Raw genomic sequence first — 20,955 nt, 5'->3', positions numbered from 1 at the left:
TCATAATTAACATAAATTATTAAGGTATAAATTAGTTCTGCCTTTGGTAAAATTGATATATATATAAATAATTTTTATTTTTTGTTGGCATAAATAAAATAATAGTAATATATTATTTTATTTTCATACTCTCAAATATTTTAAATCACATCAAAGGTGTGAAGACAACTGATATACTAAGTAAGTCAAAGGTAAGGGGCCAAAAGGGGATATGTTAACAGGAAAATTGTAGTAAATTGAAAAATAAGATTAAATCAAAGAGTTCGATAGCATCAATGAACATCTTCTCATCTTGTCAGAATCGATGAAAAAGTCATTTTAGTATTCTCATTTTGTTTTGATCTCATCTTCACTAAGGATTTCAACTTTAGTTAATTCAAGGTAAGCAAATTGTAAATTAGTTGTGAAATCAACCGCATTGATCAATCAGGCCAAGAAGATTTTGTGGAAGATTACATCCTCAATTTATTTCTTTGTTCTATTCGATTTTTTTGTTGTGGGTGGTGGAAGGGTGATTGTAATACCCTGAAGTGCGTTTCAGAGGTATTTATGTCTTTTGACCCTATTTCGAGATATTTTCAGTTTTAAATATATTTGTTCACATGCATGTGTGTGTTTATATACATATATATATATATATATATATATATATATATATATATATATATATATATATATATATATATATATATATATATATATATATATATATATAGATATACATAAAGAAATTACAAAAAAAAAAAAAAGAGAAAAGACAAAGAAAATGAGATAAGGATTATATAAAGAGAGAAAAGTCAAAAAGGCAATTTTTACCCTTTTTCCATCATCTTCTCAGCCTCATCTAGCAACCAGCCCTCTTCATGCCATTTTCTTTTGTTTTGTGAAGATAAAGAAAGGAATTGAAGGAGTTTTGAAAAACAAAGAAGCACTTTGGAAGCCTTGGTAACCAAAAGATCTCCTTCCTTTCCCTTTATCTATGTTTATATGCATGTTATGTGAATATGTTAGTGTGTTTTGATATTGATTTAAAGTGGTTTTAGTGATAAAGGAAACAAAAAGAGAAGGAAGCCAACTTGCCAATATTTGGCTTGAAACAAGGTAAGGGGTACCATCCTTGATATGTTGCATGTTTTAGGCTTTTGGTTCCTTGGATCTATGTTATAAATGATGATTTTGAAGTTGAGAAATGTTGTTTTGCCATTTGGGATATCTATGTGTGTGATTTTGTTCATAGCAGAGAGTTGTATAATATTTATAGTTTTGCCACTGATTTCATCCCATGTTTTGACTGTCTTATCTGATGAATCATAAGTGCTATTATAGCTTGTTGGAAAGCTCTTTGAATCCTTTTTCCAATTATATATAGCTTGTATGAATTAGAGATCATTTGGACTGTTAAATATTGCATGAACCAAAAGGACTGTTTTACCAAATAAACAGGGGAGAGTTTTTGCCACTGATTTCATCTCACGTTTTGACTGCCTTATCTAATGAATCATGAGTGCTATTATAGCTTGTTGGAAGATATTTTAATCCTCTTTCCAATGATATATAGCTTGTATAAATTAGAGATCATTTGGACTGTTAAATATTGTATGAATCAAAAGGACTGTTTTACCAAATAAACAGGGGAGAGTTTTTGCCACTGATTTCATCTCACGTTTTGACTGTCTTATCTAATGAATCATGAGTGCTATTATAGGTTGTTGGAAGATATTTTAATCCTCTTTCCAATAATATATAGTTTGTATGAATTAGAGATCATTTGGACTGTTAAATATTATATGAACCAAAAGGACTGTTTTACCAGATAAACAGGAGAGAGTTTTTGCCACTGATTTCATCTCACGTTTTGACTATCTTATCTAATGAATCATAAGTGCTATTATAGCTTGTTGGAAATCTCTTTTAATTCTCTTTCCAATGATATATAGCTTGTATGAATTTGAGATCATTTGGACTGTTAAATATTATATGAACCAAAATGACTATTTTACCAAATAAACAGGGGATAGTTTTTGCCATTGATTTCATCTCACGTTTTGACTGTCTTATCTAATGAATTATGTGTGCTATTATAGCTTGTTGGAAATCTCTTTGAATCCTATTTCCAATTATAGATAGCTTGTATGAATTAGAGATCATTTGGACTATTAAATATTGTATGAACCAAAAGGACTGTTTTACCAAATAAATAGGGGAGAGGTTTTTTGCCACTGATTGCATCTCACATTTTGACTGCCTCATCTAATGAATTATGAGTGTTATTATAGCTTGTTGGAAAGCTTTTTGAATCCTCTTTTTAACGATATATAGTTTGTGTGAATTAGAGACCGTTTGTGTTGTTAAATTGTATGAAAAAGAAGGCTGCTCTATCAAATAAACAGTATTTCGCAGATTTTGGGAAAGAAAGAGAAGGAGAAAAAGGAAAGAAAAGGGAAATTAATTAAAATAAACAAATATCTGTCCGTTTATACGTTTTTAGGCCAACTATAGTACTTTTTACTTTTATAAGCAAACCAATATTTTTATTCCAATAATACCCCCTTCTCTTTTCACATAACTAATCTACTTATGTAGTTTTCATCTTATTTCACCATTATCTTCTCTCTTAACGTTCTTCTTCTATCAACACTCCAACGACAACATATTTTATCTGTGCTCTCTCTGTCATTCATTATCATCATTTATCAAATACATTTCTTTTGCGTTTCTTTTATATAAATAACAATCTGTATTCAAAAAATTGTAAAGCTAATAACCTTTCTAGAGATAAAAAGTTTAAAATTGTAATCAACACCTCTGAGTGCTTGAATCTTTTTATAAATATTTACATTTGTGTATTCAATAGTTTTGTTACCCAGATCTAAGTAGAAATGAAAATCACAGTGTAATACCCTCAGGTATGTTTTAGGGGCAATTACGTCTTTTGACCTTGTTTAGAGATATTTTCAATTTTAAATATAGATATATATATATATATATATATATATATATATATATATATATATATATATATAAAAGAAAAGAATAATAATAAAAAAATAAAAAGATAAAGATAAAGATATTTATAAAAAGAGAAAAGTCAAAAAACAAAAAGGCAATTCCATTTTTCCATCATCTCCTCTGCCCTTCAAGAAAAATCAGCCCCTTCATGCTTGTTTTCTTCATTTTTTAAAAGGAAATTGGATGCTTGGAAGAGTTTGAAAGAAGAGTAAGGAAAGAAAAGAAGAGGAAACACTTTTGGAGCTTGGTAACCAAAAGATCTCTTTCTTTTTCCCTTTCCCTATGTTTATATATATATTGGAGGTATATTATATGAATATGTTAGTATGTTTTAGTGTTGATTTAAGGTGATTTTGGTGTTAAAGGAAACAAAACAAAGAGAAGGAAGCCAACTTGCAAAGATTTAGCTTGAAACAAGATAAGGGGTATCATCCTTGATATGTTACATGTTTTAGGCTTTTGTTTCTTTAGATCTATGTTATAATTGATGATTTTGAAGTTGAGAAATGTTGTTTTGCCATTTGGGGTGTCTATGTGTGTGATTTTGTTGATGACAGAGAGTTGTATAATATTTACAGTTTTACTATTGAGTTCGTCCCATGTTTTGACTATCTTATTGAATGAATTTTTCTCTCCAAATTGAGGTTTAGCAGGTTAAACATAAGGGTGGGTATGGCTGGTGTAATATTTTATTGTCAATAACAAAATATCATAAATAACATAAATTATTAAGGTATAAATTAGTTCTGCCTTTGGTAAAATTAATATATATATAAATAATTTTTATTTTTTGTTGACATAAATAAAATAATAGTAATATATTATTTTATTTTCATACTCCCAAATATTTTAAATCACATCAAAGGTGTGAAGACAAATGATATACTAAGTCAAAGGTAAGGGGCCAAAAGGGGATATGTAAACAAGGAAATTGTAATAAATTGAAAAATAAGATTAAATCAAAAAGTTTGGTAATATCAATGAACATCTTTTTATTTTGTCAAAATCGATGAAGAAGTCATTTTAGTATTCTCATTTTGTTTAGATCTCATCTCCATTAAGGATTTCAACTTTAGTTAATTCAAGGTAAACAAATTGTAAATTAGTTGCGAAGTCAACCACATCGATCAATCAAGCTAAGAAGATTTTGTGGAAGATTACATCTTCAATTTATTTCTTTGATCTATGCCATATTTTTGTTGTGGGTGGTGGAAGGGTGATGGTTGTGGTAGTGTGGTGGTGGGTATAGTGAAATGGTAATTTTAATTTAGATTTAAAAGGGTATTTTGTCTTAATAATTATTTGAGTAAGGGTAAATAGTCAAAATGGATTTTTGAGGCTATGAGGGTGTTTTTATTCTAAAATATAATAAATAATGGTAAAATTATAACAAAATTAATATTATTTCGATAATTTTTTAATATATAAGATGAATATAATAATTATATTTACAAATTATCACTTATATTACTTATCATATCAATTCCATAATAAATAATTATCATATTTTTTTATTATCTAAAGAACCAAATTAAGTAGTGCTACTAATAGAAATCAATAATTACTCAAAATCAAACGTCTCTTAAGAGTCGTTAACATTTTCTAATTTAAGTTCGATTTAAAAACACTTTTTCCTAATGTAAAACTAGGAAAATTCCTTTTCTTTTTTCTTATTTCCTCTCAATTTGTTCTCTTCATCTTTCTTTTTCCTTCCAACCCCAAAGGCCACAACCAAGCCAAATCTCCCTTTCACATCATTTTATTGGACTGCTAGTGTTAATGACACAATTGTACTTAAGAAGGGTGGAGGCAACACCCAAAGTCTGGGAAAATCAACAACAAAAGTGAAAATTTAAGTGAAAGCATGAAAATAAGAATTTTTTAGGGATTGGTTGTGATATTGGTTTATGTTAAGCATTAGGGTTTAATATATAAAGGGGTGAATGTATTTAGGTATTTAAATTTGGATTTTCATTATATCTATATAAACCCTAAAGAGTTGGTCGATATCATATACACCCCCTAATGGATTTGATAATTAAGTTAATTATCCCTATTAATATTCTAAATTTGGGAGTGAGGGGTTAAGTTTTCATACCATGGCATCTGATAAACCCATTCTAAAACAAGCAATATTAGGGTTTGAACAAGTTTAAGATATGACAAGGTCCACTGCATAATTTAAAGATGAATATGAATTATAACATGATTCTTCAAGACAATAGGCCTTGCAGCCATCTTCAAGATCATCCTGATTTTTTCTTCTTCATTTGATCATCATTCTCCTTCTTTCTTTTCAAATTATCATTATTTTTTCGATCCATGATTTTTTGTTGAATAAATGTTCAGTGCTTTCTAGACACTTTGACCCCAAAAAAAAAATAAAAATTGAACACATTTTCTAAACAATGTAATAATGATATGAAACTAATAATATAATCAGTCGGGTAATACTATATATACATTTTTTTTTATATAATTTGAATATATAAATAATATGTTATCGTATAATTAGGTATTATTTTATCTTTAATTCAAAATCATCTAATCAGATGATGACATATCGTCTGTGCATCTAAATTATGTACAAAAAATATGTAGATATAGTTTTATCGTAATCAATATGTATAATGGGTATAACATAATCAATAAAACTATATGTATATAAATCAAAGGTAAGAGGCCAAGAGGATATATGTTAAGAGGAAAATTATAATAAATCAAAAAATGAGATTGAATCGAAGAGTTTGGTGGCATCAAAGAATTTCTTCTCATTTTGTCAAAATTGACAAATGAATCCTTTCGGTGTTCTCATTTTATTTAGATTTCATCCTCATTAAGGATTTCAACTTTAGTCAATTCAAGGGAAACAAATTATAAGTTAGTCCTCAATTTATTTCTTTGATCTATGGGATTTTTTATTGTGGGTGGTTGAAGGGTGACGGTTGTGGTAGTGTGGGGGTGATGGGTGGTGGTGGGTATAGTGATAGGGTAATTTTATTTTAGACTTAAGGGCATTTTGTCTTAATAATTATTTCAGTAAGGGTAAAATAGTCTTTTTGAGGTTTTGATATTATTTTCATTTTATAAATATGAGGGTGTTTTTGTTCTAAAATATAACAAATAAAAGTAAAATTGTAACAAAATTAATATTATTTTAATAATTTTTTAATTCATAAAATGAATATAGTAATCGAACTTATAAGTTACCACTTATATTACTTATCATGTTAATTTTATAATAAAAAATTATTAAATTATTTTATTTTCTAACAAACCAAATTAGATAATGCTAATAAAAGAAATTAATAATTACTCAAAATCGCCTCCCAAAAGTCACAAATATTTTCTAATTCAAGGTTTGACTTAAATACTCTTTTTTATCCCCTAAATACATAAATAATCATCTCTCGTTCAAAATATAATTCCATTAATGTAAAATTAACTTAAAATTGCATGATATTATTTTTAATACCTTAAATTTGAAAAAAAAAATTAAATGAAAATTTCCTTGTCTTTTTTCTTTTTTCCTCTCAATTTTTTTTCTTCATTTTTCTTTTTCCTTAGGCCAAAGGATTTATTCCCACCCAAAAGAATGTGGCTTTTTTAAATTTTTATCCTCTAACTTGGAAAATTTTATTCACCTACCCATAGACTATTAAGTCTATTAATTTTAAAAACAAAATTGTCATTTTATCTATAATATTAAAAATAAAGTAAAATTTCATACTTTTTTCCTCTTTAAACTTTAAAAAATAACAAATTTCTCTCTTAAGTAAAGTTTTAAAAAATCACATTTCCTCCTAGGGTTTATCTTTAATATTCCACCACTTCCTCCAATGTTGTCTTTCGCATTTTCTCCCTCCTGATGGATCATCTTCCTTTGGTGATCTGCCTCAGCATCTATTCTCCCTCCAATGGCCATGCATCTCTCAACTAGGAAGACAATTGTCTTTCTAATCATTTTCTTCTTTCCAAATGACTTGTCTTTTTCTGGAAAGATGTCTGTCTTCTCAGATGAAGAGCTTTATCTTTCCAACGAAGCTCTTCATCTTTTCCCACTTGAATAGTTGGTCGGAGGAGGGCAAGATGATGAGAGAGACATTGTCGGAGAAAGAGGAAGCATCGAGAGGAAGAGGCTATCAGCGATGGAGTCAGAGATGTCGAAAATTGAAAAGTAAATCATCGGGGGAAAATGTTATTTTTTTAACTTGACATAAAAAAAAAATGTTAGTTTTTAGAGTTTAAAGGGGGTGTGGGAGGGGAATAAATTTTAGGGGGTTAAAATTTTGTTAATTTCATTTGGATAAATGTTATACAAAAATTAACTGGGTTTCTTAAATTAGATTTTATTTTTGAAACGAGAAAACATGTGTTGCTAGAAAAGAAATTAATAATAAGAAACCCTTTTCGCTTTGAGGTTTGCTCTTTCTTCATACGGCCTAATTCATTGTACTGGCTAGGACACATGTAAGGAATATGCAGGAGAGGTGGAAAAACTAGCATACGAGTTTTTAGAATTTATCTCCCTCAGCTTAGGCTTGCCTGCAAATCGGATGCATGGTCATTTTAAAGATCAAATCAGCTTTATGCGGCTGAATTCTATCCTCCTTGCCCCTCTCCTGGTCTAGCTCTAGCTGTTGGCCCACACAACGATGGAGGTGCATTAACTGTCCTCGCTCAAGATGATGTTGGTGGGCTTCAAATTAAGAGGAAATCAGATGGAGAGTGGATTACTGTTAGACCAATCCCAGATGCCTTTATTATTAGCCTTGGTGATGCTACTCAGGTACTTTTCATTAATCTTTCGAAGTTTTCACTGGTTCAGGTTTCTTTGAAATCAAATGGTGTGGAATGTTTTCATTTAATGTCTAGATGTAAGGCTGCATTGTGAGTGGTGATCTTTTTGCAGGTATGGACCAATGACACATATGAAAGTCCCGAGAACAGTGTGGTGGCGAACTCAACAAAGGGAAGGATATCTATTCCATTCTTCTTCTTCCCTGCCCACTATGTTATGTTGAAGCCTTTCGAGGAGCTTGTTAGTGAACAAAATCCTGCCAAATACAGGGAATTCAACTGGGGCAAGTTTCTTGCTACTAGAAATCGCAGCGATTAGAAGAAACAAAATGTGGAAAACTTTCAGATTCGCCATTTCAGGATATAGGAGTAATCATTGCCAAGTGAGTTTGGCTAAATTTCCAATCTTAAGTTGCATTGGCTTCATAAATAAAGCCTGTATCTTATTAATAAAACACACAATCTGAGTGAGAGTTAAGAAGAATGTCACGTCAAAATATAATAAGTGGAGGCCTCATCTCCTCCATCTTTAACTAGTAACATTGAAACTGTTTAAAAACATCTCAGTTTTCACTGTATATTTTTCTTCAATCTCTGGTAAGAAAATTAACTCCCAGGATATGTGTAGGAAGAGATGCCACAAAGTTACTGATGACAGCAAATGATTGAATTGTATCAGTGGCCACGAAATTTTAAAATGTTCATCAATTGCCAATGGTTTGTATTGAGAGCAACACATGGAATATTCTTTATTTTATTACATATGTAACATTACTAAAACAGTTTAGTGTTCTTCTCGTCCTATATATCTACAACATGGCATCTGAAGGCCACAAATTTTATTTATTTTGACAATGATAGAGCTACTTTTATAAGTTACTTAAACCATTCTCCTCACTCTGGAACTCTGAACTGATGAACTTGGATATTCTCCACATCAAGCTTCTTGAAGTTACTTTGCTTTCTGGTAGCTATAAACTTTCCCCAGTTGGATGACCGATACTTGGCCGGATTTCTCTCGTTTATCAGCTCATCCAGGGATTTCACCATGGTGTAATGTGCCTCATTGAAGAAGAATGCAACAGAAAACCTCTCCTTCTCGGTGTTAACCACCACTCTGTGCTCCAACTCTCATAAGTTTCATTGCTTCAAGCCTGCATGTTCAAACCTTTCCATTAATCACCATATTTTGAATACTACTGATTCTTTATCCTGATCTTGCAAAAACGCATTTATACCTGAGAATGTCACAAACATTGATGATATAAGCATCCGGCGTGGGCTTCACACGAATCCATTCTCCATTAGATTTGTATTTCACTTCGAGTCCTCCAACATCATCCTGAGCGAGGATGGTCAGGGCACCGGAGTCCTTGTGTTATCTAATGAGGCTGGTTTGATCTCGGTAAAATTTACTGAAACTGTTTGCTGGCAAGCCAAGGCTCAGGGCAATAAGTTCCATCAATTTGTAACCTAGTTTCACCATGTCTCTTGCATATTCGTCACAGGCCTCTCTGGTTCGGAAAGTTCATCAAATATAACAAATGCAAACAACATATACAAAATCCTTTTAGAGTTCGAAAAATATTAACTAAATTCAGGAGGGTACTCAGGCAACCAATTAAATTACTCGATGACTTCCTTGTCATCAGGATCAAAGGAAGCTGAGACTAACATTGGATTCTGCATGGCAAAATCAAACAACTCTTTCCAATCTCTAACGTTCTTGGTGTGATCAGCATCATAATAACCCAAGGCAGTTGCTTCATCTCTCCTCACCTACCTCTTCTTCTCCAATGGTTGAGCAAAAAATTTCCTTGATGCATTCTCAATCTTTTGGCGCTTCTCCAGGGGCACTCCATGGTTGATTACCTGGAAGAAACCCCAGTTTTTGCATGCATTGCGTATCTCCAAAACAAGGCCATCAATGTTTCTGTGACCATCATGTGAGTTTAAAACTGAGAGATCAATTAAAGGAATGCCTTGGGCTTCAGTTACTGAAAGTTTAGGCCTGTGCTCCGGGGCCTGGATAAAAGCCCGATCTATTTCTCCCTCCATGGTGTATATAGTTAACAATCAATAAGACAAGAGGTTTATCACTTTATCTTTTGAAAAATGATATTGATTCGAAATTGAGATTATGTAGTCTTCTATAATGTAGAAGAGTTGGGTATGTGAGCTTTGACACAAGCAGCATCAGAGGGTAAATGTGGCACTGCAGGTGATGAAATGCGTAGCAAAATTGTTTTGGTTAATTGTGACGCAAGTGCTTGGACTTGCGTGATTTGAAGTAATTTTGCCAAGAAAATTTTGTCAGTTCGGACTCTGATTTGGCCAGAGACCAATTGCTGCAGAGCTTGGAATCCGACGATGATGAATCTTACTAAAATTTTCGTGCCAAATTAAACAACTGATTATTCTTTGTTTACTGCTGCAATCATGCAAGCACATACGTCACTCAATCATTTGATCTTCAATAGTGAACAGAAGCTCGGCCGATTGTTACGTGAAGACAACAAATTTCACTTGTTTATTTGTAATCAGGCTAAACGATAAGAGCATCCTCCTTAATTTTCAAGATATTACTTGGCCACTATCACTTTTCCGAATAACCCGTCTACATTCATTCTTGTTCTCCCACCATAAATAGTAAGAATCATTTATCACTATCACAAGTCACAAGCAACTAATCTAATCAATCGCCATGGGGAAAGTAGATCCAGCTTTCATTCAGGCGCCTGAACACAGGCCTAAACTTTCCGTCGTTGAAGCCCAAGGCATACCTTTGATTGATCTCTCAGCTTTAAACTCTTCTGAAGGCACCATTGATGGAGCCCTGGTTTCGCAGATAGGTGATGCATGCAAGAAATGGGGGTTCTTCCAGGTGATCAACCATGGAGTGCCCCTGGAAAAGCGCCAGAGAATAGAAGATGTAGCCAGGAAATTTTTCGCCCTGCTGTTGGAGGAGAAGAGGAAAGTTCGGAGAGATGAGAAGAAGGTGTTGGGTTACTATGATACTGAGCATACTAAAAACGTTAGAGATTGGAAAGAAGTGTTTGATTTTACTGTATACGATCCAACCTTCATCCCAGCTTCACCTGACCCCGATGATGAAGAAATAACTGAGTGGCATAATCAGTGGCCTCAGAATCCCCCTGAATTAAGGTAAAACTTATTTGCAAGATTGTAATTCTATTCTTTTATGAAATCTAATGATATTGTTTTGCCAGGGAGGCATTAGAAGAATATGCCAAAGAGATGGAGAAACTGGCTTTCAAACTGTTGGAATTGATTGCTTTGAGTCTGGCGTTGCCTGGAAACATATTCCAGGGCTTCTTCAAAGAACAGACCACCTACATTAGACTCAATCACTACCCGCCTTGCCCAGCCCCTCACCTCACACTTGGCGTCGGTCGACACAAGGACAGCGGGGCCTTAACTGTACTCGCTCAAGATGATGTTGGAGGACTTGAAGTGAAGAGAAAATCGGACGGCAAGTGGGTTCGTGTCAAGCCCACCCCGGATTCTTATACCATAAACGTTGGTGACATGGTTCAGGTTGCAACTTCAAAATCAACTCAACAAAGATCAAATGTAAAACTGCTCTGTTGATTTGTTTAATCTGACAATTGATATGGTTGTGCAGGTGTGGAGCAATGAAGCTTATGAGAGCGTGGAGCACAGGGTGATGGTGAACTCAGAGAGGGAAAGATTTTCGATTGCGTACTTCTTAATGCCTGCACATTACACCATTGTGAAGCCCTTGGATGAGGTGATAAATGAGCAAAATCCTGCTAAATATAGAGCATACAAGTGGGGAAGGTTTTTCGCACAGAGAAAGCTGAGTAATTTCAGGAAGCTTGATGTGGAGAACATTCAGATCTCTCATTTCAAGATAGAAGACCTATCAAACAAGCTAGAGGGAGCTCTCAAAATCAAGAAGTAAACATTAATCAAGTTGCTTTCTGTGATTGATAGCAAGCTGTAAGCATAGCAGAAATGAGGCTTTGCAAATGTGGTGTGCGTTTCAGCCTAGTGCTCTAATAATGTCCTGTAAATGAGAATAATGGAATTTGATGGAGATTTGTCTTTCTGAATTTTTTCAAGCTGAATCATGAAATAGCCCATCTTCAATAGAGGCCAAATCCAAGATGTGATGCCCCGACTGCTCACAGTAATAGGAAGAGTAAATTCCTTTTCACCCTGTGAGTTTAATGCAATGATGCATTTTTCTCTCCAGATTGAGGTTTAGCAGGTTAAACATAAGGGTGGGTATGGGTGGTGTAATATTTTATTATCGATAACAAAATATCATAATTAACATAAATTATTAAGGTATAAATTAGTTCTGCCTTTGCTAAAATCGATATTTATAAATAATTTTTATTTTTCGTTGACATAAATAAAATATATTATTTTATTTTCGTGCTCTCAAATATTTTAAATCACATCAAAGGTGTAAAGATAAATGATATACTAAGTAAGTCAAAGATAAAGGGCCAAAAGGAGATATGTTAACAGGGAAATTGTAGTAAATCAAAAATAAGACTAAATAGAAGAGTCTAATGACATCAATGAACATCTTCTCATCTCGTCAAAATTAATAAAAAAGTCATTTCAGTATTCTCATTTTGTTTAGATCTCATCTTCACTAAGGATTTCAACTTTAGTTAATTCAAAGTTAACAAATTGCAAATTAGTTGTGAAGTCGACCGCATCGATCAATTAGACTAAAAAGATTTTGTGAAAGATTGCATCCTCAATTTATTTCTTTGATCTATGCGATTTTTTTGTTGTGGGTGGTGGAAGGGTGATGGTTGCGGTAGTGTGGTGGTGGGTACAGTGAATGGTAATTTTAATTTAGACTTAAAGGGTATTTTGTCTTAATAATTATTTAAGTAAGGGTAAAACAGTCATAATGGATTTTTGAGGTTACGAGGGTATTTTTGTTCTAAAATATAATAAATAATAGTAAAATTATAATAAAATTAATATTATTTCGATTATTTTTTAATATATAAGGTAAATGTAGTAATTATATTTACAAATTATCACTTCTATTACTTATCATATCAATTCTATAATAAAAAATTATCATATTTTTTTATTATCTAACGAACCAAATTAAGTAATGCTAACTAATAGAAATCAATAATTACTCAAAATCAAACATCTCTCAAGAGTCATTAATATTTTCTAATTCAAGTTTGACTTAAAAATATTTTTTTATCTATTGAATATATAAATAATCATTTCTCATCCAAAATATAACTCTGTAAATGTAACATTAGGGAAAATTCCTTTTCTTTTTTCTTCTTTCCTCTCAATTTGTTCTCTTCATCTTTCTTTTTCCTTCCAACCCCAAACGCCACAACCAAGCCAAATCTCCCCTTCATATCATTTTATTGGGCTGCTAGTGTTAATGACACAATTGTACTTAAGAAGGGTGGAGGTAGGCACGTCAATTGGGTTGGGCTAAATGGAGGCTCGGCCTGAAGCACGAAAAAAAAATCCGATATGAGAAGACCCCATCTGACACTGTAACGTATCGGGCTAGACCCATGGACCTATCGAGCCGAGTTTAGGGTTTTAATATTAAGCCCATGGATTGGCCCAGTACTGTATATAAAAAATAAAAAAATATTTTTTTTTTGACTTTAGCCTTGGAGAAGCAATCTGCCTTGTGGCTGAAGCAAGCTTCTGCCAAGGCAAAGGCACAATCTGTTTTTGCCTTTTGTGGCAGAAGCCATTGGCCTCTGCTTATTATTTTTTTTAATTTTTTAATTTATTTTTTTATATAAATCCTTCTATTTTCCTTTATTTTCATTTTCATTTTCATTTACAAATTTTTTAATTTCTCAATCTCAATTATTTCATTATATTTTCAATCTCATTTTCTCTCATTAACTCTCTTTCAAAAAATATCTAAATTTGTAAATAATAATTTTTTATATTTATAATTTCATTTTTATTTTTATTTTATCATTACAAAATATTATAAAATATCTGAATTCGCAAATAATAATTCTTTATCTTTGAAGAATTTAGAGATTTAGATATAGAAGATGAATAGATAAATGTTATATAGTAGATATATTTCATTTATGTTTTGTAATTTATACAATATGTAAATTAATTTATTTATACTATGTTATCAATTTATAATATTTTTCATCATGTAATTATGATATTCCTCTGCCACAAGTGAGAGATTATAAATAAAATAATCTAGATACTATTCTCAGTTTTAATAATTGAAAAATAATTTGTGTTTAAAAATTTTAATTAATTTTTTTTGAAAAATTGATTAAATAGGTTGGCCCGGCCCAATTAAGGCACATTATTATATGGCCTGGGCCTTGGGCCTTTATATAAAAATAGGCTAGCCCAGTTCGAAGGCCCATTACTGTTTGGGCCTCGGGCCCAACCCAGCCCATTGACACCACTAGGTGGAGGCAACACCGAAAGTCTGGGAAAATCAACAACAAAAGTTAAAATTTAAGTGAAAGCATGAAAATAAGAATTTTTTAGGGATTGGTTGTGATATTGGTTTATATTAAGCATTAGGGTTTAATATATAAAGGGGTGAATGTATTTAGGTATTTAAATTTGGATTTTGATTATATCTATATAAACCCTAAAGAGTTGGTCGATATCATATACACCCCCTAATGGTAGGACTGGATTCAAGCCGAGCTGAGCCGAGCTCGAGCTCGGCTTGGTTCACATAGAGTTGGCTTGAGTTTGAGCTTGAGCTCGGCTAAGGCCAACTCATTTCGGGCTTGATCAAGCCGAGCTTGAGGTCAGCTCATTTTTCGTTATCAAAATGACGTCATTTTAATATATATTAATCAAAACGATGTCATTTTGTATCAAAAATTTTAATTAGAAAATCTGATAAGTAGCTCGAGCTTGGCTAAGGCCGGCTCATTTCGGGTTTGACCGAGCCGAGCTCGAGCTGGCTCAGCTTGAATCCAACCCTACCTAATGGATTTGATATTTAAGTTAATTATCCCTATTAATATTCTAAATTTGGGAGTGAAGGGTTAAGTTTTCATACCATGGCATCTGATAAACCCATTCTAAAACAAGCAATATTAGGGTTTGAACAAGTTTAAGATATGACAAGGTCCACTGCATAATTTAAAGATGAATATGAATTATAACATGATTCTTCAAGACAATAGGCCTTGCAGCCATCTTCAAGATCATCCTGATTTTTTCTTCTTCATTTGATCATCATTCTCCTTCTTTCTTTTCAAATTATCATTATTTTTTTAATGCATGATTTTTTGTTGAATAAATGTTCAGTGCTTTCTAGACACTTTGACCCCAAAAAAAAAAAAAAAATTGAACACATTTTCTAAACAATGTAATAATGATATGAAACTAATAATATAATTAGTCGGGTAATATTATATATACATTTTTTTTATATAATTTGAATATATAAATAATATGTTATCGTATAATTAGGTATTATTTTATCTTTAATTCAAAATCATCTAATCAGATGATAATATATTGTCTGTGTATCTAAATTATATACAAAAAATTATATACGTATAGTTTTATCATAATCAATATGTACAATGGGTATAATATAATCAATAAAACTATATATATATATATATTATATAATTTAGATACACAGATAATGTGTTATCATATAATTTAGTGATTTTCAATTAAAAATAAAGTAACACTTAATCATATAATAATATATCATTTATATACATCAGTTAGGTATCAAAGATATGTGCACATGTAATTGCTCTGATATAATTTATCAAAAATATCAAATTATTGATTTTAACACAAACTAGAGAGATAAAATTATATTCTTCCTTTTGATTTTCAAAATTTATTATTTATTATATTAATAATATTAGGGAATAAATATAAAAATATTTTATTATTTAAATATTATTTTAGTACACTTCTCAACAAATCTCGTCAACCACTTCCCACCCATATATGGGTGGCTGGTCTTAGGGTAATTATTATGAAAATGAAAACGTAAAAAAAAAAAAAAATTATTGAATAAAAGTGCAATAATAAGAGGAAATGGAAATGTCCTCATTTATCATAAATTATGAAATAAACATTATAATAATTAGGACAAAAGATTCACCCAAATTCTAATAAAAAGACAGTTATATATTCGTGATAATTAAAAAATTTAAATATTTATTCAAAATTTAGTTTATTACTATATATCTATATAAGAATTTTTTTTGTTAGAATTAAATATAAATTTGTTATTTTATTAATAATATTAAAATAATTAAAATTATATATCATTTTCTCTTTTAGCTAGAAAAATCAATAATTTTTGTCAGGATTATAGTTTAAAATATTTACTTTTCCCCCCGTAAGATTTGATATCCTAAAATTCTACTATTTCTTTTAGCGAATGACGTCCCTCTTTTGAAATCAAGTTAAAACTTTTATAAGGACGATGAGTATCGTCCTTCGAAGTATTATGTTTATAGTCCCCAAGTTTGAGATGAAGTTTTCGATAGCTGAGTTTAAGTTGAAAAATTGGTTGTTACCACTGGCAAGAGAGATGAAAAAAAAACTTAGGATTTAGAGAACAAAAAATCATTTTTCGAAGTTAAAACTTAAAGTAAAATATTAATTTTCAAAATCTAAAGAATAAATAAGATAAAATTATATATTTTTTAATATTATTATTAGAATTAGAGTAATTTTAATAAAAATTTAAAAATATATAAATATTTTAAATTTTAAATTATTACAAATATATTTCAGGCATTGATTTAAAATTTAGATTAAAAATAATCTCTGAGTGTAATAATAATTATTATTTATTAATAAGGTCTCCCAGTCACCCCAATTAGACACGTGTCAAAAAAAGGTTACAGAATAATTGGAATAATGGGAATCTGTGATTGAGAATTGATGTTTAGTGGTCTTATTCTAGTCTTCTTTGACTCAACTAAAAAATTCTCTCTTTAAGTATCTTCTTTAAGAAATTAGAAAAAGGCACATTTCAATTATTTATTTAAAAATTTAAGAAAAAAACAAAAATAAAAATTAATTTAATTTGTTTTTTTATCCAAAATCCTTCAATTTCACATTGTAAACATGAATTTAAAACTAAAATTTCCGTTTTTAAAAAATAAAAAATAATGGCATGTGAGTCATAATTCTTTTGATTATTATTATTTTCTTAGGTTGAAATAAATAAAAAAAGGGAAATTAGAGATTAATTAATTATGAAGAAATAAAATAGAAAAATAAATAATTCCAAAAAAATAAATAAAATTTTAATTGCAGAAAGGCCAATCAATTCAAAGCACTGATTGCTGGGGTTTAAAAGAGTGGGAGTGGGGCACCAGAGTTGCCAGGCGAGTAGACCTAGAGTTCCGGGCGTGAGTTGGACGAGTGCGCTGAACTGGTTTAGCATTACCTTTAGGTCAAGTTGTGCCTTATAAGGTTTGAAAGCACAGAGTTTGACTAGAAGCAGTGAAGGAGAAGAAGAAGACAACATAGAGAGACCGAAGAAGAAGAGAAGAATTAGAACTGAAAGCTCAGATACATATAAATACTATATCCTCTTCTGACTGTTTTCACAAATGCCACGCCCTTCTTTTCACAAGCTTATTCTCTCCTCCACCTTTAGAGAAAGGAAGCTGGTAAACCATGTTGCTTGTTTGTTTGCTCGTTTTATCTTCGTTATTTTGAGAAAATTTGGCTAGAGAATATCGAACGGCCTATGAATTTTGTTCTTTTATGGGTTTTCTGTTTCTGGGTATGTTGATGTTTTGTTTGGTTGATTTCACTTTGGAGCTTGATATGCGTGTTGATGAGGTAAAGTTGAAAACCCCTAATGCAAATAAGAAATTGATCAAGTAAAAATTGAAACTTTGATTACTCGGTGAGATTGAGTAAAGAAAGCGTTTATGGGATTCTAGAATAATCCAGAATTGTTTTTGTGGTTCAAAGAGTAATTAAACTAAGTTTGTGTAGATAGTGGTGTTAGGGGGTTAGTTGATTGCATGGTTTTAAGAACCTAAAGACTAGACTGGGCATGGAGGAAATGAAGAGAGTTAATTGAACAATTTGATAACCTGCTTTTGCTAGGAATTGGTTTGGCTGGCTGATAAAGTGGGTAAAGGAGAAGAGGGTATCTTATTTTTTTATTTTATAGTTTTAAGAGGACTATATGAGTTTGATAGGAAGTGAGAAATCGGTTTGGTTAGTGGGGAAACTAGGAAATGAGGAAGAATAGAATTTTAAAGATCTTTTGGATGTTGAGTTCTTAGTTACCTTGATCCTTGTCTGCACTGGGATTCTTTTCAGAAAATGTGGAAAGCGAATTAAAGCTAACTGTGTAGTGATGAATCTCTATGGTCTTTCTTTGTTTTTTTCTTATCCCCTTTGTATATAAGAGAAAATCTATCTTGACATATTTTCCCCTAAAAATCTTATTATTTATATTTGCACAAAATATGGTCCATAGATCTGAATTTGGGCATCCTTTTGTTTTACTATAGAATTTTTTTTTTTTTCAAATAAATTAGTTTCAACCATGAGTTACTGTTTAAATCCTCTTGGGGTCACTAACTCGGGTAATTCTACCAAGAGAGTAGTCTAAAAGTAGTCTCCAAGATAAAACTTGGCAAACACGTAGGAGATATGGATTTCTGACAATTAAGTGACTGGCTGGACATATATTGCGTCAAAATATCCCATTGATGCAATATATGAAGCTTCATCTTAAATTTTATATTAGGGGGTTTGTCATGCTCTGATTTTGATACTTTGACATAAATGCAGTCTAACTTAATCTGCTTTCCTGCAGAGGATTCCAGAAAACTTTGTCAAGAAGTTCAAAGATGAGCTTTCCGTAGCTGCTACACTTATTGTTCCTAATGGTAATGTTTCGCGTGTAGGATTAAAAAGAGTTGACAACAAAATTTGGTTTAATGACGGCTGGCGAGAATTTATGGAACGTTACTCTATATGTATTGGGTACTTTTTGGTCTTCAGATATGAAGGACATTCATCCTTCAATGTTCACATATATAATTTGCCGCCTTCTGAGATTAATTATCATTCAAATCCTTACAGTAGAGCCGAAGTGACTTATCATAGCAAACACTATCGTATATTTGAAGAAATGGAAGATGATGACTCAGAATTTGTAGATCATTCAACACTGAATGAAACTTTCAATTCTCCAGCACCTCAGAATTTGCTTGCTAGTTCCAAATACAAGAACGACATAAATTATGCTGGTGAAGTAAACTTACATCAATCAAAAGGTTCTGAAATTTCATAAGCTGAAAATTAATTTACAAGGGATTTAAGTATTCAGTCTAATGCTGTTGATCTTAAGAAATTTATTTAAATGCAGTGACATTGTATTCCCCAGATGGAGAACTAGAAAGGCTTAAAAAAGCTGGGCGAAAAAAGCGGAAGATCGATCCCTGTAAGACGTTTGAACATAGATTGTTCTGTAATAGTGTTGTGTCATAATGATCAAATTTCTCATTGGAACCCTCAAAGTGCAGATAGTCAGGATTCATCAGTTCAAGCTGAACATGAAGGAGAAATGCGCTTTAGATTTTATGAAAGTGCTTCAGCAAGAAAGAGAACGGCGACAGCTGAGGAAAGAGAAAAGGCGATCAATGCTGCCAAATCTTTTGAGCCAACCAATCCTTTCTGCAGGGTCGTCCTGCGACCATCTTACTTATATAGGGGGTGTATTATGGTCAGCTAATAAATTTCACGTGCTGTATATGTCTTTCCAATTTCATACCATAATATTCTTAAAAATGTGCTTACTTTCTTGCTTCTGCAGTATCTTCCATCCTGCTTTGCCGAGAAACATCTAAATGGGATTTCAGGATTCATTAAGTTACAGATGTCTGATGGGAAGCAATGGCCTGTTCGATGTCTATATAAAGGAGGCAGAGCAAAGTTCAGTCAAGGCTGGTATGAATTTACCCTGGAGAATAATTTGGGGGAAGGAGATGTTTGTGTCTTTGAGGTGCTTAGGGTGAGGGAATTTGTGCTGAAAGTAACTGTATTTCGCATCATGGAAATTACAGGATATGTGAATCGACTGACCCAGTAAGTTTCTCTTAGTTGAACCCATATGATAATGGATTTCTTTTTTTGCTTGTTTATAAGCCTGTCACGTAACCCATCTTTTTCAAGTGAATGTTTCTGATCTGTCATAATGTGTCCATAAACTTGTGTGCACAACTGACTGGAGCTTTTGCTAGTTTTTCGGGGTTTCTATACAAAGCTTTTGTGGCTGGATATGTGTTGTATATAGACTGTCCAATCAAGTTGACATTCATCTGAACTGAACAAAGGATCTCAATCCCAATATAATTCTTATCCTGTTAAGTTTGAAGTTTCTGTTTGTCGCTGCGGTCTAGCTAGTTTCATGAAGGCATCATTTTCCTGCATGCTTTCTACAATGATGTTACTTTAGAGTTTGCTTGAATCTAAAAGCTGTGTCTGTTGATCAAGTTTGATGTCAATTTTGTTTGTTGAACGTGTACCTTCGGAGGATTGAAGTTTGAAAGATATTAATAAACTTCCAGTGGAAAAATAGCCATACCAGATCTGCTGAGGTTTTCAGGGCACATGCCAGTTTAATTGTGTGCCAGAATGATTGAAACCTCAGTTATCTGCAAGATAGTTGGAAGTAAAATAGACAGTTACTAATTATCATAAACAGTGAATGGAGATCGGATTATGATTGATAAAACTATGCGTATTTACTTTTAGCACACAATTTTGACATCATGTGATTAGGTGATTTTAAATTAAAAAAAAAATACACCTAATTACATAATGATACATTATCTATATATATAAATTGTATATCAAAAGTGGATACACATAACATTACTCGAAAATTAATTTGTGTAATTATAAAATAAGGAAAAACATGGTTTTCAGGATTACGATGAATTTTTTTATCCACATATAGAAGAAAACATTATGTAGAAAAATTCCATTTTTTTAAATCTTTAAAATGATAAGCAGGCATTTCATTTAAAACTGATTCCTAAATATTTCCCAGTTTTCAAAAGCATATTTTTATTGATTTTTACTATTGGCCATCAAAAAGAAATCATAATGGAGCCCTGGAACTCT

General features: G+C 31.6%; 2 protein-coding genes and 1 pseudogene across 2 annotated transcripts; all 3 read left to right on the top strand.

The window, feature by feature from the left end:
- The first annotated feature begins 5,973 nt into the window (after window positions 1-5,973).
- Window positions 5,974-8,191, top strand: LOC123214296 (annotated as a pseudogene).
- Window positions 8,192-10,468: 2,277 nt separating this feature from the next.
- LOC123214074 (flavanone 3-dioxygenase 2-like) lies at window positions 10,469-11,906 on the top strand. The gene is made up of 3 exons (XM_044633781.1): window positions 10,469-10,974; window positions 11,040-11,367; window positions 11,456-11,906. The coding sequence occupies exons 1-3, from the start codon at window positions 10,514-10,516 to the stop codon at window positions 11,753-11,755; spliced, it is 1,089 nt and encodes a 362-aa protein (XP_044489716.1). The 5' UTR covers window positions 10,469-10,513; the 3' UTR covers window positions 11,756-11,906.
- A 5,260-nt stretch (window positions 11,907-17,166) lies between these two features.
- On the top strand, window positions 17,167-20,203 carry LOC123213161 (B3 domain-containing transcription factor VRN1-like). Its single transcript, XM_044632539.1, has 5 exons — window positions 17,167-17,471; window positions 18,641-19,103; window positions 19,196-19,270; window positions 19,353-19,552; window positions 19,643-20,203. The coding sequence occupies exons 1-5, from the start codon at window positions 17,412-17,414 to the stop codon at window positions 19,916-19,918; spliced, it is 1,074 nt and encodes a 357-aa protein (XP_044488474.1). The 5' UTR covers window positions 17,167-17,411; the 3' UTR covers window positions 19,919-20,203.
- Window positions 20,204-20,955: the final 752 nt, after the last annotated feature.

The sequence above is a fragment of the Mangifera indica genome, chromosome 4 (assembly GCF_011075055.1).
Source record: "Mangifera indica cultivar Alphonso chromosome 4, CATAS_Mindica_2.1, whole genome shotgun sequence".
NCBI classification, from domain to species: domain Eukaryota; kingdom Viridiplantae; phylum Streptophyta; class Magnoliopsida; order Sapindales; family Anacardiaceae; genus Mangifera; species Mangifera indica.
This window is presented reverse-complemented; position numbering and strand designations above follow the sequence as displayed.